The sequence below is a fragment of the Phocoena sinus genome, chromosome 19 (assembly GCF_008692025.1).
Source record: "Phocoena sinus isolate mPhoSin1 chromosome 19, mPhoSin1.pri, whole genome shotgun sequence".
NCBI lineage: Eukaryota > Metazoa > Chordata > Mammalia > Artiodactyla > Phocoenidae > Phocoena > Phocoena sinus.
The window spans coordinates 626286-648055 of NC_045781.1; the positions used below are offsets into that span (position 1 = coordinate 626286).

Genomic DNA, 21770 nt, shown 5'->3' on the forward strand with positions numbered 1-21770 from the left:
ACAGCTAACACAACAGATAAAAGTCCAGTGGGGGAAAAATGACATTGGATGAAAAAACCCTAATAACATTTGGACCCACTGTGTGAAGTGTCCAAGAAAATTTAATCGGTCTACCTAAGAAAGAAATGGAAAATTTTATTCAAGCCAAGTAGGATTATAATTCGGGAACACCCTCTCAGAAAGCTCCAAGAACTGTTCTGGTCGTTAAAGGTCAAAGCAGTTATATAGTTTTATAATTATATAGACAGAGGGCTGTACTTTAAATGCCGTAGTTTGCACAATCCAGATCTGTAAGTACAACGTGGTGGGTTATCGTGACACCATACAAGATCAAGAAGGCATGTTAGCTTTTAAGGAATTTTCTTGTTGGTGCTAGGAGAATGTTGCTCTTTATGGTTGAGCAGGTATTTCTACCAATGGGGAGGTCTGGTGGATGCATAATGCAGATATACAATGCACAGTAGAGGGGAAAGAGGAGGCCAAAGGGCACAGAAAATTTTTTATGTTTAAATTATCCTTGACTTGCCTCAGAGTACAAATTTTTGTTGCATCAATCGTTAACTTTGAAAAGCAGAGACACTCAGACTTCAGAGCATTTGTTGGTGATGCAGTCATAAGTCTCAGCCCTGCCTGTGGAGTACAGTGACCAGAGTGAATTTGATCAATGCCTCTGGCTCTAGTTATACATTTATTGGAAGCAATGCAGAACATGTTAGGCCATCAGAGAAATGCAATTAGAAAATGTGGGAAATTATGCCAAATGACCTAGTTATGCCACCATATATATGACAAATATAACACAAGAATGTAAGACAAATCTTTGAAATAAAAGAGAACTAAGATGCGTAATTAAACATAAAATGGGAGTATATTGTTTGTGATTTAAACATAATGATTATGAAAATATAATTTTAGAAAAAGTAGGAAAATTGAATTTCAGTTATTGGTATTTCTGTTAGTATGAAAATGATGTAATTGTCATAATGAAAGAGAATGTGTACTTTATAGACATACTGGAAAGATTTATAAGTGAGGTGATGTGTCTGGCATTTTCAATGCTGTAAGTTTAGGAACATATTTATGAATTATATATAGAGAAAATGAAAAAGTACATATTTATACTGAAATTTGACCTATATATAGCTAAGAATTCTTTTAAAATCATTTGAAATATTATAATTAACAAGAGATTATGGGTATGCATATATGCAATAAAAATTAAAAATCAATATTAATCTTGTAAGAAGATTTCTCCTAATTAAAATTTTAAATCAAATGTTACTGAAATACAAAAATTTGAAAAACATTAAAACAAAGAAATGTGAAAGAACTGAAGAAAATTAAAAACCATAGAAATTAAACCAGAAATTATAAAAACCACCTCTAAATAAAAATAGATATAAAGCAAGTTTCTATAAAGGCTATTATGAATAAAAATATTAAAAGAGGTAATTTACTTTATGTATTTCAAACAAAATGCTAGTGTTTCAGAGCTTATTAGTTAAAGCTTACTTAAAGGGATAACAAAAGAATTTATTAGAAGAAATTATAAATATATCCAACAGCTTATTCTGGCAGAGAAAATCGTAGTGGGGTTAACAGTACATAGTAGTGAGCCTGGAAACACACCTTACTGATATGTACATATTGAATAATTTAAGGGGGCATATATATACTAAACTTGATTATCAATTTGGACAGAAAATATATAATGTAATGAAATATTAAAATAGATTAAAACTTGAGATCAAAAAAATATTTTCAGACTGGAAATAATTTAATCAAACCTACACATGAAAAATCATATCTGTATGGATTGGGTAAAAATTTTCTCAGTGATGGGACTTCCCTGGTGGTGCAGTGGTTAAGAATCCGCCTGCCAATGCAGGGGACACAGGTTCGAGCCCTGGTCCGGGAAGATCCCACATGCTGCAGAGCAACTAAGCCCGTTCACCACAACTACTGAGCCTGCACTCTAGAGCCTGCGAGCCACAACCACTGAGCCTGCACACCTAGAGCCTGTGCTCCACAACAAGAGAAGCCGCCACAATAAGAAGCCTGCACACCACGATGAAGAGTAGCCTCCACTCGCCGCAACTAGAGAATTCCGTGCATAGCAACAAAGACCCAATGCAGCCATAAATAAATTAATTAAATTAAAATTTTTTCTCAGTATTTTAATTTATATAGCATTCTATAAAATTGAACAAAACTAGCAAATTGGTAGTACAATAAAAATACTAGAGTAAGAGAATTATAAAAAGGAAAAAAATGGAAATAGTTTATATAAAACCTTTGAAATGAATTTAAGTCATATACAAGCAGCATTACTTGTTTTGTATGAGGCGTAACAAAACTTGTTTTATTTAAAGAGACAAGGGCCTGCAAATTCTAAACTTGCTCTCATTATTGTACACATTGCCCTTTACAAACTGCAGTTTTTTTTTAGATAACAAAGCCTCTTAAATTTCCCCTGATTAGAGAGATTCTATGTGAGCACAAATAAGGTGTAATCAAGAAAACTTCACTCTCCACAAAGTGATTGAAAGATACCTGTCAGTATGTGTGATCAGGATATGATTTGTTAGAACAAACCGTCTCATGACTTCGAGATAATGAACTAGATACCTACAGATTCACCACTGAATCATTGGAGATCTTTCCAGAGAGAGGAGGCAAAATATTAATAATAATGAAGATATTATGTATATATAAAACATGCCGTGGGCTTCCCTGGTGGCACAGTGGTTGAGAGTCTGCCTGCCGATGCTGGGGACACGGGTTCGTGCCCCGGTCTGGGAGGATCCCACATACCGCGGAGCGGCTGAGCCTGCGCGTCCGGAGCCTGTGCTCCGCAACAGTGAGAGGCCCGCGTACCGCGGAAAAAAAAAAAAAAAAAAAAAAAAAAAAAAAAAAAAAAAATACTCCTGTTACTCCTGGGGCTTCCCTGGTGGCGCAGGGGTTGAGAGTCTGCCTGCCGATGCAGGGGACACGGGTTCGTGCCCCAGTCCGGGAAGATCCCACATGCCGCGGAGCGGCTAGGAGCGGCTAGGCCAGTGAGCCATGGCCACTGAGCGTGCGCGTCCGGAGCCTGTGCTCCGCGATGGGAGAGGCCGCAACAGCGAGAGGATCGAGTACCGCAAAAAAAAAAAAAAAAAATCACGAAAACATGCCGTCATACAAGATAACCTTTAGCTTTGAGATTCTTTACATCCCTGATTATCTTGCTCTTTGTATCTTACAATCTTTTATTCACATGTTTTTTAAGTGTGCCTTGCTTTCACGAAATCTGACAGGAAGTTTTAACACTTGCACTCATCAAAGACATCTTAGTAAAACACTCCTACAGATTTCATTTGCAAATCATGCTCCCAAAAGATAAAAAATGCATTTCCAACAATTGACATAAATGTCCACTCAAAAACTGAATAAAACACAGTCTTCTTACTCTTCGTGGGGAGCAAAGCTCTTAGAATGGACATTGTGAGGCTCAATGTGTTTGGTCAGCAATAAGAGCAAGTATAATCCAGACAGGTTGTAGAGGAAATATGGATACTAGGCAGCCTTAAAGCAAGTAGATGAGGTGGCACCATGCCTCTTGGTCCCTCAGAATGCATCCCTTTTGTATCTCTTTGTCAGTATTTGTGTTTCAATCCCAGAAAGCAGATTTTTTCCCCCATATAACGTTTCTTATTGAATTTTCTGTGAGATGGTCTATTTCTTCTAAGAATATGACATGTATCTGGGAATAGTGCTTACTTACCAAATTTACATTTGTTGCCAGGATGGCCAAAATATCGGCATCTGTGTATGGGGTAAAAAGTGGGCATCCAAACAAGAGATAAAGGTTTTTAGTTCCACGATCTCATCTCCTTGCTGGGCAGTGGTTATTATTTCACCTGTAAATGCAGCGGCAGTGTCTGCAAGGGGACTCAAGAATATCTCTGAAAAATATTTGTAGAGTGAGCAAATTACAGAAAGTTATTAATGTTGATTAATGGAGTCATCCATTAAGCACTGTGGAAATCACTAGAAGGACTTGTGAAACCTGAGAAGAGGTAACTCTCAATGGGTGATAAATGAAGGACACTGAGTCCTAAAATGTGAGAGAATTAAGTTGAGTCCATGGTTATGCTGGAGACTTGGCTACCATGAAATTCTTGTTTCCACAAAGTGTGAATCCTTTCCATTCATGACAATCCTGGGAAAACAAACTTGAGAAAACGAAATAGTAAGGTGAGAGCAGAAAGAGGTAGAAGAATGGAAGGAAAGCTATGGCATCATGTTTTATCCCATCAATAATCATTTACTGAACATCTCATCTGGCTCAGAGGCTCACCTAGATAAGAGTTATACATCAGCAACCAAAGAAATGTGTTCTCATGCAGCCTTCAATCCAACTCTTTATTGAAGGAATAGTCAATAAATCACAAAGAAAATATTCTATATTATAGTAATTATAAGGTGACAGGTGGTGTGGAAATATAAAAGAGCAGCAATGAGGAATGCAGGCATGTGGAGTCTGAGGATTTCAGTAGGAAATAGAGGGGTCAGAGATGTTCTCATACTGCAGATAATATTCGAGCAAATATTTAATGGAGAGGAGAGAGTGACAAGGATACATCAGAAAGATGTTCCATGGAGAAGAAATAGCCAGTACACTTTCCCAAGGGTAGTTGTTTGCCTGGAGTGCCAGACCACTCATATGACCATTGTGCCAGTTCCAGGGTGCTAGAGATATTTTCTGGTATGTGTGTGTTTTTGTTTTGTTTAATTTTTATTGGAGTATGCTTTATAATGCTGTGTTAGCCTCCACTGACAACAAAATGAATCATCCATACAGATATCCTCTCCCTTTTGGACGTCCCTCCCATTTAGGTTACCACAGTGCATTAGGTAGAGTTCCCTGTGCTATACAGTATGTTCCCATCAGTTATCTATTTTATACATAGTATCAATAATGTATATGTGTCAATCCCAGTCTCCCAATTCCTCCCTCCCCACCCCTTTTCCCCTTGGTATGCATACATTTTTTCTCTATGTCTCTATTTCTGTTTTGCAAATAAAATCTATACCATCTTTCTAGATTCCACATATATACGTTATTATACGATATTTGCTTTTCTGACTTACTTCACTCTGTATGACACTCTCTACGTCCATCCTTGTCTCCAAAAATGACCCAATTTCATTCCTTTTTATGGCTGAGGTGGTGTGTTTTAATATACTGTAAAATACAGTAAAAATATGTTGGTCTCTACCACTAGTTCCTGCCACCAAGCTCTGAAATCCCTTGGAATTTCATTTTATTTCTTTTTCTTCTCTGATTGCTGTGGCTAGGACTTCCAAAAGTATGTTGAATAAAAGTCGCAAGAGTGGGCATCCTTGTCTTTGATTAAATGCTTTCAGCTTTTCACTGTTGAGTATGATACCAGTTGTGGGCTTATAATGTATGGCCTTTATTATGTTGAGGTATGTACCCTCTATGCCCATTTTCTAGAGAGTTTTTATTGTAATGGGTGTTGAATTTTGTCAAAAGCTTTTTCTGCATTCTATTGAGATGATCATATGATTTTTATTCTTCAAAGTGTTAATGTGGTATATCACATTGATTGATTTGTGGATATCCAACCATCCTTTCTTCCCTGGAATAAATCCCACTTGATCATGGTGTATGATCCTTTTAATGTATTGTTGGATTTGGTTTGCTAATATTTTGTTAAGGATTTTTGCATATATATTCATCAGTGATATTGGCCTGTAACTTTCTTTTTTTGTGATATCTTTGTCTTGTTTTGGTATTGTAGTGAGGCTGGCCTTGTAGAATGAGTTCAAAAGTGTTCCTGCTGTAAGTTTTTGGGAATAGTTTGAGAAGCATAGGTGTTAACTCTTCTCTGAACTTCTGGTAGAATTCACTTGTGAAGCCATTTGGTCCTGAACTTCTGTTTGTTGGTAGTTTTTTAAAATTGCTGATTCAATTTCATTACTGGTTAATTGGTCCATTAATATTTTCTATTTTTTCCTTGTTCAGTCTTGAGTGTACATTCTAGGAATTAATCCATTTCTTCTAGGTTGTCCATTTTATTGGCATACAGTTGTTGATATTAATCTCACGATCCTTTGTATTTCTGTTGTGTCAGTTGAAACTTCTTCATTTCTGATTTTATGGATTTTGGACTTCTTTTTTCCTTGATGAGTGTGGCTAAAGATTTATCAATTTTATTTTTCTTTTCAAAGAACCTTCTCTGACCATAACTTTTCCTACTTGTCAAGTATCTTTTTCGACCACAATGCTATGAGACTAGAAATCAACTACAAGAAAAAGAAAAAAAAAACTGCAAAAAACACAAACACATGGATACTAAATAATATGCTAACAACCAATGGATCACTGAAGAAATCAAAGAAATAAAAAATATATATATCAGGAGTTCTCTAGTGGCCTAGTGGATAGGATTCCAGGCTTTCACTGCTGTGGCCTGGGTTCAATCACTGGTCGGGAAACAGATCCCTCAAGCTGCCCAGTGTGGCAAAAAAAAAAAAAAAAAAAAAAAAAATCTATAGGCAAATGAAAACAAAACAATCCAAAATCTATGGGATATAGCTAAAGCAGTCCAAAGTGGGAAGTTTATAGTGAAACAAGCCTACCTCAGGAACACAAAAAAAATCTCAAACAACCTAAACTTATACCTAAAGGAACTATTAAAAGAACAAACAAAACCCAAATTTAGTAGAAGAAAGAAATAATAAAGATCAGGGCAGAAATAGAGACTAAAAAAAAATTGAAAAGGTCAACGAAACTGAAATTTTGTCAGTTTCTTAACAACAAAAAATTCACCTACCATCTGACTCAGGAATTATACTCACAAATCTTAGTTCAAAATAAATGAAACACATTTCCACATGAAGACTAGCTATAAATGTCTGCAGCAGCTTTATCTTTAACATCCCCAAGCTGGAAACAACTCAACTATCAATAACAAGTGAATTGAGACAGGTGAATGGCATGTAACTGATATTCAGCTGATTCAGTTGGGGACCCAGGTTGGCTGTCTCTGGCATCTGTACTATTGAACTACAACGCTTCACAACACTGCTCTAGAAGGTGCCAAGTTCAGGCATGATGATAATGAGGATAATGATGATGATGATGGTGGTATCAACAGGAGCAGTGATGGCAACAGAGATCATACCTCAGACCTGCACAGTCAGGAAGTAACAGACTGGTCAGTTTTCATACATGAACCCATTTAGACAAACAATAGTACTGTGACATAAATACCATATTACCCCATTCTGTCAAGGAGTACTCTAAGCCAGGGAGAGGTTCAGAAACTTGCCTGGGGCCATACAGCCTGTGAGAAGCAGAGTTGGGATTCTCACCAGGAGCTATGGCTTCAGGACTCTGCCTCCTGAGTGCTACACTGAGGAGGAAACAGTGCACAGCCCTGTGTAGAGCCAGCATTCTTGGAGAAGGTAGCCATGTGAGGGGGAGGTGATCTGGAGTATTTAATCCTTGAGAAAGGGATATCTGTGTGAGGGGATGACTTGGTCATTCCCAGATTTTGATATTTCATGGATCTGTAAAATTTTTTTAAAAATCAGAAAATCTACATGGTGATTTGGTGCAGAAAGGACATTAACTATCATCTACACTCACTTACATTTCATTTTTAAAAAGGACTTTTAGGGAATTCCCTAGCAATCCAGTGGTTAGGCCTCTGTGCTCCTACTGCAGAGGGCAGGGGTTCGATCGCTGGTCTGGTCTGGGAACTAAGATCTTGCATGCCGTGCAGTGTGGTCACAAAAAGGACTTTTAGCAGCAAAGAAAGCACAGGTTGGCACCTCATAAAGAAGGCACATCTTCTACATTGAATAACTTGAGGTTTCTGAGGGACTCACTCAGTGGCTGTATTTTCCTTACTTTGCTGAGGACAGGATGTTGGAATTCAAGGAATGGAGTCTGAACAGTGCCTGCAACAAACCTGACACCTGATCTGTGCTTACGGGAACTTGGCTGTGGCCAGTGTTACAATTCTCTTTTAAATGACCTATATTTTATTTTTCTTATATAGATTGCCTCTTAAAAAGAATATTTGTATCTCTCTGCTAATTGGGAAGACCAGTTTGACTTGGGACAAGTGGAAGTTTACCATGAAAATACAATGAAATCAAAATAATGCTCTGAAGTCCCAGGGACCCCATGGGGTATGCTCATGGGTGCCCCCTCTATTAAAAAGGGATATTAGTTTCAGGTCCCTGTTCGGGCACAAAAAACGGGGAGGGGGATATTAGTAACAGTGGGCAATAGAGATCTAGCACTATACCAAGAAGACTTTCTCCTGACAGCAGCAAGGGAAAGAGCAGGGGAAAAGAATCGCTTTCTCAGGGTGTCCAAGCATTCCACTTTATGTCAGATCTGTGCACCCTCTAAAATCATCTCCTGAAGCAGCACAAGAGCATGGTCTAGGCCTTAAGAAACAAGGGACAATGGTGTAGCATTCAGGAGCTACCCCCACCTTTTTTTTTTGGCCATGCTGCGCAGCATGTGGGATCTTACTTCACCGACCAGGGATCGAACCAGTACCCCGTTCATTGGAAGTGTTTAGTCTTAACTACTGGACCACAAGGGAAGTCACCAGGAGCCTGTTTTAACTGGGATTGTATGGTTTAAGAAGATACCCTGGATTAACTGATGCTAAATGATTCTCAAGAAGTACTGCCTGACTCACCCTCTTCTCTGAAGCAGCCTATCACCCATGACCTTGCTAACTGGACCGAGGGGACATATGACCCAACCAGGCTAGGCTAGTCAGTTCCCCTTCTGTGTAATCTGGAGTGGGGACCTCAGATGTGGTTAGAGTGTGATGGGCACTCAGGTGAGGACTTGTGTTTTTTACCAAAAGACCCTTGGTGCAGACAGAAAGGTTAGAATAGAGGACGTCGGTCCAGAACATGGTGAGGAATGCAGGGAAGAAGGACAGTGCATGCCAGTGGTCTTCTCAACCAGCCAGTCCTGGACAGAGAGGACAGACAGAACCAAATAGGCAGCGGGTCCATGAATGGAGCAGAGGTGAGCTGTTACCCAGTGAGACCAGGAGCACATAGGTCTCCATTATCACCTCCTGGAACCAGGTCCTCTGGACTGGGCTGTCTCTAGTCCTCCAGAATGAAGTTTACAAATACCTGAAAAAGTCAAACCTCATATTGGGATGTTAGATGGCATCAGAGGCTGTCACTCAAGTCGCTGATGAAGGTGGAGAGACCCAGCCCTGAATCACTGATTCTCGAGGGTTAAGCTCTGTGCTGTGCTCAAAGGAGAGGAAGGTGCAGCCTTTGGACATAATGCAATTGCAGCTGAGAGAAAAACCTCCCATTGGGGAAGCCACTAGTAATGACAGACAAGGGCATTCCTGTGAGAACTGTGAGGGCAGGTGGTAAGTAGGGAAATGGTCATGTTGATAATTCCAACAAAGGTAACAGCAGCTGAGACTCCTTGGAACTCTGTGCGTGCCTGCCCAGGGGTGAGTGCTTCACGTGCTGAGGTAAAGGGATTAAACATCCCCAGCTCTGGAGCTAGACTTAGGGGTATGAATCCAGCATCTTGAATCAGACACTTGTCCATTGTGTGACCTTGGGGAACCCACAACATCATTCTGACCCTGGATTTCCCCAGCAGTACAATAATAGTTCCCACTATCTTGGGTTGTGAGAATTAAAGAGAATATGTTCATAAAGCAAACCCTTGAATCCTGGCACCGTTAGGTACTCAGTATTTTGTTACTTTTATTAATCCTCACAGGAACCAAGGTAAGTGCCTCATCACCTCCATGTCAGTCAGCAAACTGAGGCTCAGGAAGCTCTAGCAAGTTGTCCAGAGATTCCCAGGTGGGGAACCCACACTGAGATGTCAGTACAGCCTCTGCCTCCTTGTGGGTGGGTGGGTGGGGTGGGTGGGTCAGTGGCTTCTGAGAAGCCCCATTTCTTTCCCAAATGTACCCAGGGACTTTGGGGAAAATGAGGGGTGCCTGGCCAGGGAATGTCACAGAAGGCAGAGGCTAGTGCTGCCTAGGTCCAACAAGGTTGCGGGTATAGCCACGTTTCAGCTCTTCACCTCCCAGAGTTCACTGGTAGAGCCACAACTTATACCTGTTTTATACCTATTTTACAAAGGGGGAAACTGAGGCCCAGAGTGGGTGGTCATTTGCCTGTGAGTCACAATATTTTGGGATCAGGATTCAAACCCAGGCTGCCTGACCCAGGGCTTGGGGAGTCTGATTACTGCCTTATTTCCAGTCCTGCTAGGCTTTGGGACTCAAAAAACACCCTGTTCATCCTGATGCCATCTCGTCTCCCTCACCAAGAGTTCTGCTCCAACCCACCAACTCCCATGATGATAGACCAGGCAAAGGGGCGAACACTACTAAGCAAGTGTTTGTGGTATTATTAAATGTCTGGACCTTAGAAAGTGATGGAGAGTACATTAATAACACAGATTAAAATTAAAAGTATATGGTATATGTTTCCATTACATTGCACATAGCATAAAAAATTGAAAAAATTAGAACATATTATTCCAGTATTAAAAACAATTATTCCATAAATTAAAAAGTCACAAAATGAGTGAAATTCCAATACAACTTGGCTGTTTCACTGTTCTTTTGTGAAAGGAAGAAAATAGCCAAAATTCACAGAATAGGCAGAAGATATGAACATTTCACTAAAGATACAGAGGTAGCAAATATGCATCTGAAGAAATGCTCATCATGAATCTTTAGGGAAATGCAAATAAAACAACAGATAGCTGGACAAACTTACAAAAAGGGTTAAAATTAAGAATGACTGACTATAAAAAAATACAAATAATAAAAAAAAAGAAATACACATTCCCAATAAAAACACTAATATTCTGGAATGTTATGTTTTATCCCATTTATATAGAAAGACACATATGTACAATATAATAAAGTGACAACATTTGTTAAAAAAAAAAAAAAGAATGAACAAATGAAATATTCACCAGGATGTGGAAGAAATGGAGCTCTCATACACTGCTGGTAAGAATGAAAAAAATGGGAATTCCCTGGCAGTCCAGTGGTTAGGACTCTGCACTTTCACTGATGAGGCCTGGTTGGGAAACTAAGATCCCGCAAGCTGTGCAGCACAATCAGAAAAAAAAAGAAGAAAAGAAAAAGGTATAATTAGTTCAGATCACAATTTGCTAGTCTGTTTAAGTTAAGCATTCACCTACCCTATGACTCAAACTTTGCACTCTGAGTTACTGAAGATAAATATACATCGACATAAAATCTTATACACAAATGTTTGTACCAGCTTTTTTCCCCAATAGTCAAAAATTAGAAAAACCCCAAATGTCCATAAGCAAATGAATGAATAGTAGTATATTCAAATATAAGAATGTTTCTTAGAAAAAAAAAATGTGAGCTGCTTATATATCATTGATGACTCTCCAAGTATTTATGTAACATAAATAAAAGCAGGAAAAATAGTAAATACTTTGATTCCCATCACATGAATTCTAGAAAGTGGAAAGTTACATATTATAAAGGAAAGTAAATCAATGGTTACTTGAAGGGGTGTGAGGGGCAAGAAGAGAGAGATTATAAAAGGTCATGAGATAAATATACAGTAACAGATACAGTCATTACCATGACAATGATGGTTTCAGTTCCATACATATGTCAGAGCTATCTGATAACAAATAACTTTTGAAATGCTTCAAGATAAAAAAAAAAAAAACTATGTCCAACTGTTTTGGGAAAATAGGTTTGGCAATCCTACATTCATTCCACTTTGTCATGCCCTCTGGCGGTCAGTCTTACCTCAAAGACAGCAAATAGAGTGAGCAATGACTTTCCACCAGAGTTAACAGGAATGCAGCCTGGGTCACAAGAGACACATCTGTGGACTACAGATTCTCCTTTTCTCTCTTTTTTAAAAAATCTGCCTGGCTCTTTGTAAGACCTGGGAAAGAGAGTTCCCTCAGCATTGCTGACATGCCCTGTGAACAACGGAAAAAATTCATGCTGCTCCCAGAAGCAGTTGAGGTTGTCACACTGGACCCCTCCTCAGGGTGCCCTCTGAGTCTCCTAAAACTCATAGCATCCAGGCCTCAAATGAAGACAAGAAAGTCCTGCAGTCTTTCCTAGGAGGCCACGGGCAGAAATGCAAATTTGGCAAAAACTAGTAAGTTAATTTCTGCCTTTGTAATGTCTCCTCTGAGGCATAGAAAGTTTGATATCCCCATAAAAGTTGCTCGCCCCTTCATGCCCAAATCTGTTTATAACCTACCCTATTTGGTAAATAGAATGTCCAAGATTAAAGAGGACTTAAACAGTAAGGTCTTTGTTACTGTTCAAACGAAAGCAATGTTCTGGCAGATCTGCCAGCAATGGCTGGCAGTTCTTTAGCTGGTGACTCAGAAGGTATAAAAATTCATCACAAGTATCTTGAGACCAACGTGTCCCTGAAAATGGTAATCCTTCTCTGGAAGCTGCCAGATGAACTCATATGATGTTCTTTGGGCCAATAGTAGGTCAGGCCCATGCCCAAGCTGGTCAGAAAGGGAATCCTAAAGGTTCAGGTTATTCCTAATTTCCTCCCAGAAATGAGAGAACAGAGTTGGCTTCAATGAGCACACTGCAGTAGTGACTGATGCACACTGTGGGGATGTGCCAGCTTATAGAGGTGAAATGGATCTGGCTACAGAAAGTGGCAGTGACATAAATCTATCAAGAGCCCTGGGTAGGTTAGAGAGTGTAACACAGTCACACATGCTTCCCACAAAACTGAAAATTATGAGAAATCTCTCTATTCCTGATGTTTGGATGCATGAGACAACTAGTGCCTCACAGTTTCATCCAATGTCATTACACTGAACAAGGAAATTATACATTTCTTACACATTTAAGGCCTTTCTCCAGTGTGAACTCGCTGGTGCTGAGAGAGGTTAGATTTTCGGCTAAAAGACTTCCCACATTCGCTGCAGTCATAAGGCTTTTCTCCTGTGTGAACTCTCTGATGATAATGAAGGGTGGAACGAGAGGTAAAAGATTTCCCACATTCACTGCACTCATAAGGCCTTTCTCCTGTGTGAACTCTCCGGTGAATTATGAGGTGAATTCTTTGGGTAAAGGACTTTCCACAGTCACTACATGCATGAGGCCTTTCTCCTGTGTGAACTCTCCGATGGCGAATCAGTATTGAGCTATTGGTAAAAGATTTCCCACAGTCACTGCACTTATAAGGCCTTTCTCCAGTGTGAACTCTCTGATGATAACCAAGGGCAGAGACAGAAGTAAAAGATTTCTCACATTCACTGCACTCATAAGGCCTTTCTCCAGTGTGAACTCTCCGGTGTTTAGAGAGGTATGAATTCTGGCTAAAGGATCTCCCACAATCACTACATTCATAAGGCTTTTCTCCAGTGTGAACTCTCTGGTGTTGATTCAATTGGGAACTGTCCCTAAAAGATTTACCACATTCACTGCAGTCAAAAGGCCTTTCTCCTGTGTGAACTCTCTGATGACAACGGAGGGCAGAGCTAGAGGTAAAAGATTTCTCACATTCACTGCACTCATAAGGCCTTTCTCCAATGTGAATTTTCTGATGATAACGAAGGGCAGAACCAGAGGTAAAAGACTTCCCACATTCAATGCATTCATAAGGTCTTTCTCCTGTATGAACTCTCTGGTGTATGTTGAGATGATTTCTTTGGGTAAAGGATTTCCCACATTCACTGCACTCATAAGGCCTTTCTCCTGTGTGAACTCTACGGTGTCGAATGAGTATCGGTCCATTGGTAAAGGATTTCCCACATTCACTGCACTCATAAGGTTTTTCTCCTGTGTGAACTCTCTGATGATAACAGAGGGCGGAACCAGAGGTAAAAGATTTCCCACATTCACTACATTCATAAGGCCTTTCTCCAGTGTGAACTCTCTGGTGTTGAGACAGGTAAGATTTGTGGCTAAAGGATTTCCCACATTCACTACACTCATAAGGCCTTTCTCCTGTGTGAACTCTTCGGTGTATAATGAGGTGATTTATTTGGGTAAAAGACTTTCCACAATCAGTACACTCATATGGCCTTTCTCCTGTGTGAATTCTCTGATGATAACGTAGGCCAGAGCTAGAAGTAAAAGACTTCCCACATTCTCCACATTTATAAGGCTTTTCTCCAGTGTGAACTCTCTGATGATAACGAAGGGCGGAGCTAGAAGTAAAGGATTTCCCACATTCACTGCACTCATAAGGCCTCTCTCCTGTGTGAACCCTCCAGTGTTCAATGAGGTCAGATTTTCGTCTAAAGGACTTCCTACATTCAGTGCACTCAAAACTCATTTCTCCAGTGTGAACTGTCTGTTGTTGATAAAAGATGGAGCTATGGCTAAAAGATTGTGCACACTGACGGCAAATGTGGCAATTTTCTCCAGTGTGACTCCTCTGAGGATAAATGAAGACAAATTCTTGGCTAAAGGATTTCCCACATTTGCTGCACTTGTACTGCCTTGCCCCAGTATGAATTCTTCGATGTTGAATGAGGGCTGAGCTTCCCCTAAAAGATTTTCCACAGTCGCCACAGTCATAAAGCCTGTCACCAGTGTGAATTCTCTGGTGCACAACAAATGAGGATTTATACTTGAATGTTTTCCCACATTCACTGCACATAAAACACTGTCTTTCAGTGTAGACACTCTGGGCCTGAACAAGTGTGTGTTTGGGGCTGAAGGCTTTCTTGCATTCTCCCCTGGTGCAATGACTTTTTCTGCTTTGTAAAGTTTCCATGCAGTGGGTGACTGTGTTTGGTTTTTCCCCAGTGTGAATGGCCTGTTGATTCAGATGTCCTGAGGTGGCTAGGAAGTCCTCTGCAACTTTCTTGCAGGTAAAAGTCTCCCCTGACACATGGAAATTGCTGCTCTTCACAAATGAGTCCCTGTCCACACCGATTATGAACGGTTTTTCTTGCATGTGTTGCTCCTGGTGCTGCTGAGTGTCTGCACTGAAATAAAATCCTTTTGCACATGCCCCACACTTGAATAGTTTCTGGCTGTGTTGTGCTCCCTGCTGCTCAGTCAAATGGAAAATGTCTCTCAAAACTGGACCACACATCTCACAGGGGTGAGTCTTCTGGGAAGATGAAGGTTCCTTGGAAGTCCTGACCTGTGACATTACCACAGAAGCACTCTGTTCAAAGGATGCCTCAACATTCTCTTCTCCACTCCAGACACCTGAATGCAAAGAAACACCGATGAGGTACACATTCACTTTATTGGAAAGGGGCAATCCAACCACAAACGTGCAAATGAAACAAAAAAAGAATAGGGGTAATTATACTATGTCAGAAAAGACAGACTTTAAGTAAAGAGACAAAGGAGGTCATTATATAATGATAAAGCAGTCAATTCATCAAGAGGATATAATAATTACAAGTATATTTGCATCCAATATTGGAACACCCGAATATATTAAGCAAATACAAACAAATATGAAGGCAGAAAAAGACAGCAGTGAAGTAATATTAGGGGTTCAATGCCCCACTCTGAATAAGAAAACGTTGGTCTTGAACTGCACCTAAGATCAAAGGGACCTGACAGACATGTACAAAAGATGCCATCCAACTATAGCAGAATACACATTCTTCTCAAGTACACAGAGAACACTCTCTAGGATAGATCACATGTTAGGTCACAAAACAAGTATTAACAAATTTAAAAAGATGGAAAACATATTAAATATCTTTTCCAACCACAATGGTACAAAACTAGAAATTATTAACAGGAGGAAAGCTGGGAAATTCACAAATATGTAGAATTTAAATGACACACTCCTGAATGACCTATGGGTTAAACAAGAAATGATTAAAAAAAAACATATTCAAACAAATGTAAATGGAAACATAACACACGAAAACTTATGGGATGCAGTAAAAGCAATTGTAAGAGGATAGTTTATAGTAATAAATGACTACATTAAGAAAAAAGAATGATCTCTAATAAACAACCTAACTCTATATCTCAAGGTATGAGAAAAAGAACAGACTAAGGTTAAAGTTAGCAGAAATAAAACAAATAATAAAGATCAGAGCAGAAATAAATGAAATAGAGACTAGAAAAATGACAGAAAACACCAATAAAACTAAGAGGCATTTTAATTTTTTTAAAAAACTTTTTACTTTGTTTTTTGGCCACTCTGTATGGCTTCTGGGATCTTAGTTCCCTGACCAGGCATTGAACCTGGGCCCCCTACAGTGGAAGTGCAGAGTCCTAACCACTGATCACCAGGGAAATCTCAACAGTTGGTTCTTTTGAAAAGATAAATTGACAAGCCTTTAGCTAGATTATGAAAAAAAGAGAGATGACTCAAAATCAGAAATGAAAGAGGAGACATAACAACTGATACTGCAGGAATACAATCAATCAAAAGAAACTAGAATGAACAATTATTTGCCAACAAATTGGATAACTCAGAAGAAATGAATAAAACTCCTGTAAACATAAAACCTACCAAAATAAAATCATGGAGAAATAGGAAATGTGAATTAACCTATAACTGGTAAGCAGATTGAATCACTAATAAAAAAAATCTCCCAACAAAGAAAAGCCCAGGACTAGGCAAAATCACTGGGAATTCTACTAAATGTTTATTTATTTATTTATTTATTGCAGTATGCGGGCCTCTCACTGTTGTGGCCTCTCCCGTTGCGAAGCACAGGCTCTGGATGTGCAGGCTCAGCAGCCATGGCTCATGGGCCCAGCTGCTCCATGGCAGTGGGATCCTCCCGGACCAGGGCATGAACCTGCGTCCCCTGCATCAGCAGGTGGACTCTCAACCACTGTGCCACCAGGGAAGCCATCTACTAAATATTTAAAACATTAATATCAATCCTTCTCAAAGTCTTGCAAAAAATTGAAGCAGGAACACTTCCAAGTTCATTTTATGAGACCAGCATTACTCTGATATCAAAGCCATTTAAGAAGAATACAACAGAAGAAAATTACAGGTCAATATCCCTGATGAGGGTGTCCCTGGTGGCATAGTGATTAAGAATCCGCCTGCCAATGCACAGGACATAGGTTTGAGCCCTGGTCCAGGTAGATCCTACGTGCTGCGGAGCAACTAAGCCCATGTGTTCTAGAGCCTGCGAGCCACAACTACTGAACCCATGTGCTGTAACTACTGAGGCCTGCATGCCTAGAGCCCGTGCTCTTCAACAAGGGAAGCCACCACAATGAGAAGCACGTGCACCACAACAAAGAGGAGCCCCCGCTCGCCGCAACTAGAGAAAGCCTACACACAGCAACGAAGATCCAACAAAGCCAAAAATAAATAAATAAAATAAGTAAATTAAAAAAAAAAATCCCTGATGAATACAGATACAAAAATCCTCAACCAAATACTTGCAAACCAAATCCAACAGCACGTTTACAGGATCATACATCACAATCAAGTAGCATTTATCCTTGGGGTGCAAAGATGGTTCAACATCATGTGCAAATCAATAAATGTGATACACCACATTATCAGAACGAAGGATAAAAATCATAATCATATGAATAGACGCTGAAAAACCATTTTAAAATTCAATATACATTCATGATAAAAACTCTCAACAAGTTAGGTATAGAAGGGGGACTTCCCTGGTAGTCCAGTGGTTAAGAATCCATCTTCCAACGCAGGAGACATGAGTTCAGTCCTGGGTTGGGGAACTAAGCCCACGCACTGCAACTACTCAGCCCATGCACTGCAATGACTCAGCCCACGCACTGCAACTACTGAGCCCACACACTCTGCAGCCCGCCTGCCACAACTAGAGAGCCCATGCACCGCAACTACTGAGCCCACATGCTCTGGAGCCCGCATGCCATAACTAGAGAGCCTGTGCGCTGCAACCAATGAGCCCATGCGCTCTAACTAGAGGGCCTGCAGGTCACAGCTACTGAGCCCGCACACCACAACTAGAGAGAAGCCTGTACAGCACAACTAAAAAATCCTGCACACCACAACTAAGACCAGACACAGCCGAATTAATTGTTTTTTTTTTAAAAAAAAGCTAGGTATAGAAGGAATGTACTTCAACATGTCTGACAAACCCATACCTAACATCATATTGAACATTCAAAAGCTAAAAGGTTTTCCTCTAACATCAGGAACAAGACAAGGATGCCTACCCTATCCGTTTTTACTCAACATAGTACAGGAAGCCCCACCCAGAGTAAGTAGAGAAGAAAAAGAAAGAAAAGGCTGTCAAATTGGACTGGAAGAAGGAAAAGTGTTTGTTTGCAGGTAACACACTCTTATATGTAGAAAACCCCAAAATTCCACCCTAACAAATGAATTCAGTAAAGTTTCAGGATAAAAAGAACCAATATACAAATTTCAGTTGCATTTATATACATTAATTACAAACTGTCTGAATAGAAAATTAAGAAAGCAATCTTATATTAAATAGCATCAAAAGAATAAGATACTCAGGAACAAATTTAATCTAGGGGATGAAAGATTTACATTCTGAAAATCATAAGACAATGATGAAAGAAACTAAAGAAGACACAAATAAATGGAAAGATATCCAGTATTCCTGGATTGGAAAAATTAATATTGTTAATTTTACAAAGAGCAATTTACAGATTGAAAACAATCCATATCAAAATTCCAATGACATTTTCCATAGAAATAGAATAAACAATCCTAAAATTTGTATGGAACCATGAAAAATCCCAAATAGCCAAAACAATCTTGAAAAAGGACAAATCTAGAGGCATCACACTTTCTGATTTCAAACTATTACAATTCTATGGTAATTAATACATTATGGTACTGGCATAAAAATAGACACATAGACCAACTGAACAGAATACAGAGCCCAGAAATAAACTCACGCATATGTGGTCAACTGATCTTTGATAGGCACAACAAGAACACACAATGGAGAAAGGACAGCTTCTTCCAAAAATGGTGATGGAAACACTGGTTATCCACAAGCAAAAAAAATGAAACTAGAGCCTTATCTCACACCACTCACAAAAATTAACTTGAATCGGATTAAAATTTTGAAACATAAACCCTGAAATTGTAAAACTTTTAGAAGAAAATACAGAGAAAAAGCTCCTTGACATTAGTGTTGGCAACGATTTTTTTTAGGTAACACCAATAGCACAAGCAATGAAAGCAAAAATAAACAAGTGGGACTATATCAAGTGGAAATGCTTCTTTATAGCAAGGGAAACAAAATGAAAACACAACCTAAGGAAAAGGAGAAAATATTTGCAAAGGATTTATCTGATAAGGGGTTAATATCCAGAAAAGATCAGAACTCATATAATTCAACAATAAAAAACTAAAGAATCCAATTAAAAATGGGCAAAAGGACCTGAACAGATATTTATCCAAAACACACAAATGATCAACAGGTATGTGAAAAGGTGCTCAACATCACTAACATCGGGGAAATGCAAATCCAAACCACAATGAGATACCTCACACCTGTCTGGAACACTACTATCAAAAAGACAAGAGATACATGTTCGTGAGGATGTGAAGAAAAGGAAAACCTTCTACATTGTTGGTAGGAATGTAAATCGGTACAGCCATTAGGGAAAACTGTATGGAATTTCCTAAAAATTAAAAATAGAACTCTGCATGGTCCAATAATCCCAATTCTGTGTCTATTTCCAGAGGAAACAAAATCTGTATCTCAAACAGGTGTTTGCACCCCCATGTTCACTGCAGCATGATCCACAATAGCCCAGGTATAAAAACAACCTAAGTACAGGCATACCTTGCTTTATTGTGCTTCGCAGATAACTCATTTTCTTACAAATTGAAGGTATGCAGTAACCCTGTGTCAAGCAAGTCTACTGGCGCCATTTTTCTAACAGCATTTGCTCATGTTGTGTCTGTGAGTCACGTTTTGGTAATTTTTGCGATATTTCAAACTTTCTCATTATTGTTATACTTGTTATGGTGATCTGTGATCAGTGATCTTTGTTTTGGGGTGCGACGAACTGGACCCATAAGACAGCAGACTTAATCGATAAACACTGTATGTGTTCTGCCTGCTCTACGGACCGGTGAATCTGTCTCTCTCCCTCTCCTCTCGCCTCCATATTTCTTGAGATGCAACAATACTGAAATTAGGCGAATTAATAACCCTACAATGGCCTCTAAGAGCTCAAGTAAAAGGAAGGATCACATGTCTTTCACTTTAAATCAAAAGCTAGACATGATAAAGCTTAGTGAGGAAGGCAAGTTAAAAGCCAAGAGAGGCTGAAAGCCAGGCCCTTGGACCAAACAGTATTAACCAAGTTGTATCAATAAATGCAAAGGAAAAGTTCTTCAAGTAAATTAAAAGTGCTACTCTAGTGAACACACAAATAATAAGAAAGCAAAATAGTCTTATTGCTGATATGGAGAAAATTTTAGTGATCTGTATCCAAGATCAAGCCAGCCACAACATTACCTTAAGCCAAAGCCTGATCCAGAGTCAGGCCCCAACTCTCTCCAATTCTGTGATGGCTGAGAGAGGTGAGAAGCTGGAAAAAAAAAAGTATGAAGCTAGCATAGGTGGGTTCATGAGATTTAAGGAAAGAAGCTGTCTCGATAACATAAAAGTACAAGGTGAAAAAAAAAAGTACACAGTGAAGCAGCAAGTGCTGATGTAGAAGCTGTACCAAAGTTATCTAGATGATCTAGTTAAGATAATTAATGGACATGGCTACACTAAACAACACATTTTTAATGTAGATGAAACAGTCTTATGTTGGAAGAAGATGGCATCTAGGACTTTCACAGTTAGAGAGGAGAAGTCAATGCCTGGCTTCAAAGCTTCAAAGGACAGGCTGACTCTCTTGTTAAGTGTAATGCAGCTGGTGACTGAAAGTTGAAGCCAATGCTCATTTATCATTCTGAAAATCTTAGGCCCTTAACAATTCTGCTAAATCTACTCTGCATATATTCTATAAATGGAACAACAAAGCCTGGATGACAGCACGTCTCCTTATAACATGATTTACTGAATATTTTAAGACTACTGTCGAGACCTACTGCTCTGAAAAAAAAAATGTTCTCAAAATATTACTACTCACTGACAACGCAGCTGGTCAGCCAAGAGCTCTGGTGGAGATGTACAAGATTAATGTTCTTTTCATGCCTACTACTACAACATCTATTCTGTAGCCCATGGATCAAGTAGTTTACACTGTCAAGTCTTAAGAAATACATTTCATAAGGCTATAGCTGCCATGGATAGCAATTCCTCTGATGGATCAGGGCAAAGTAAATTGAAAACCTTTTTGGAAAGGACTCACCATTCTAGATGCCATTAAGAACATTTATGAATCATGGGAAGAGGTAAAACTATCAACATTAACAGGAGTTGGGAAAAAGCTGATTCCAACTCTCTAGATGACTTTGAGGAGTTCAGGATTTCAGTGGAGGAAGTAACTGCAGATGTAGTGGAAGAAACAAGAGAACTAGAATTAGAAGTGCAGCTGGAAGATGACTGAATTGCTGCAATCTCAAGAGAAAACTTTAACAGATGAGGAGTTGTTTCTTATGGATGAGAAAAGAAAATGGTTTCTTGAGATGGAATGTACTCCTGGTGAAGATGCTGTGCAGATTGTTGAAATGATGACAAAGGCTTTAGAATATTACATAAACTTAGTTCATAAAGCAGCAGTAGGGTTTGAGAAGATTGACTACAATTTTGAAAGAAGTTCTACTGTGTGTTAAATGCTATCAAACAGCAT

General features: G+C 39.3%; 1 protein-coding gene across 3 annotated transcripts in view; it reads right to left on the bottom strand.

Moving 5' to 3' along the window:
• Nucleotides 1-10535: 10535 nt before the first annotated feature.
• LOC116744802 (zinc finger protein 256-like) overlaps nt 10536-21770 on the bottom strand; it is a 53845-nt gene continuing 42610 nt past the window's right edge. The window contains exons 7-8 of one of the 3 annotated variants that reach the window (XM_032614906.1): nt 12924-15251; nt 10536-11985 (exon numbers count right to left, since the gene is read on the bottom strand). In XM_032614906.1, coding sequence (XP_032470797.1) covers nt 12928-15251 — 2324 coding nt within the window. In that variant the 3' untranslated portion in view covers nt 10536-11985; nt 12924-12927. Of the gene's footprint in view, nt 15252-21770 lie in introns of all 3 variants that reach the window. The other 2 variants (XM_032614905.1, XM_032614904.1) reach the window with 2 other exon arrangements.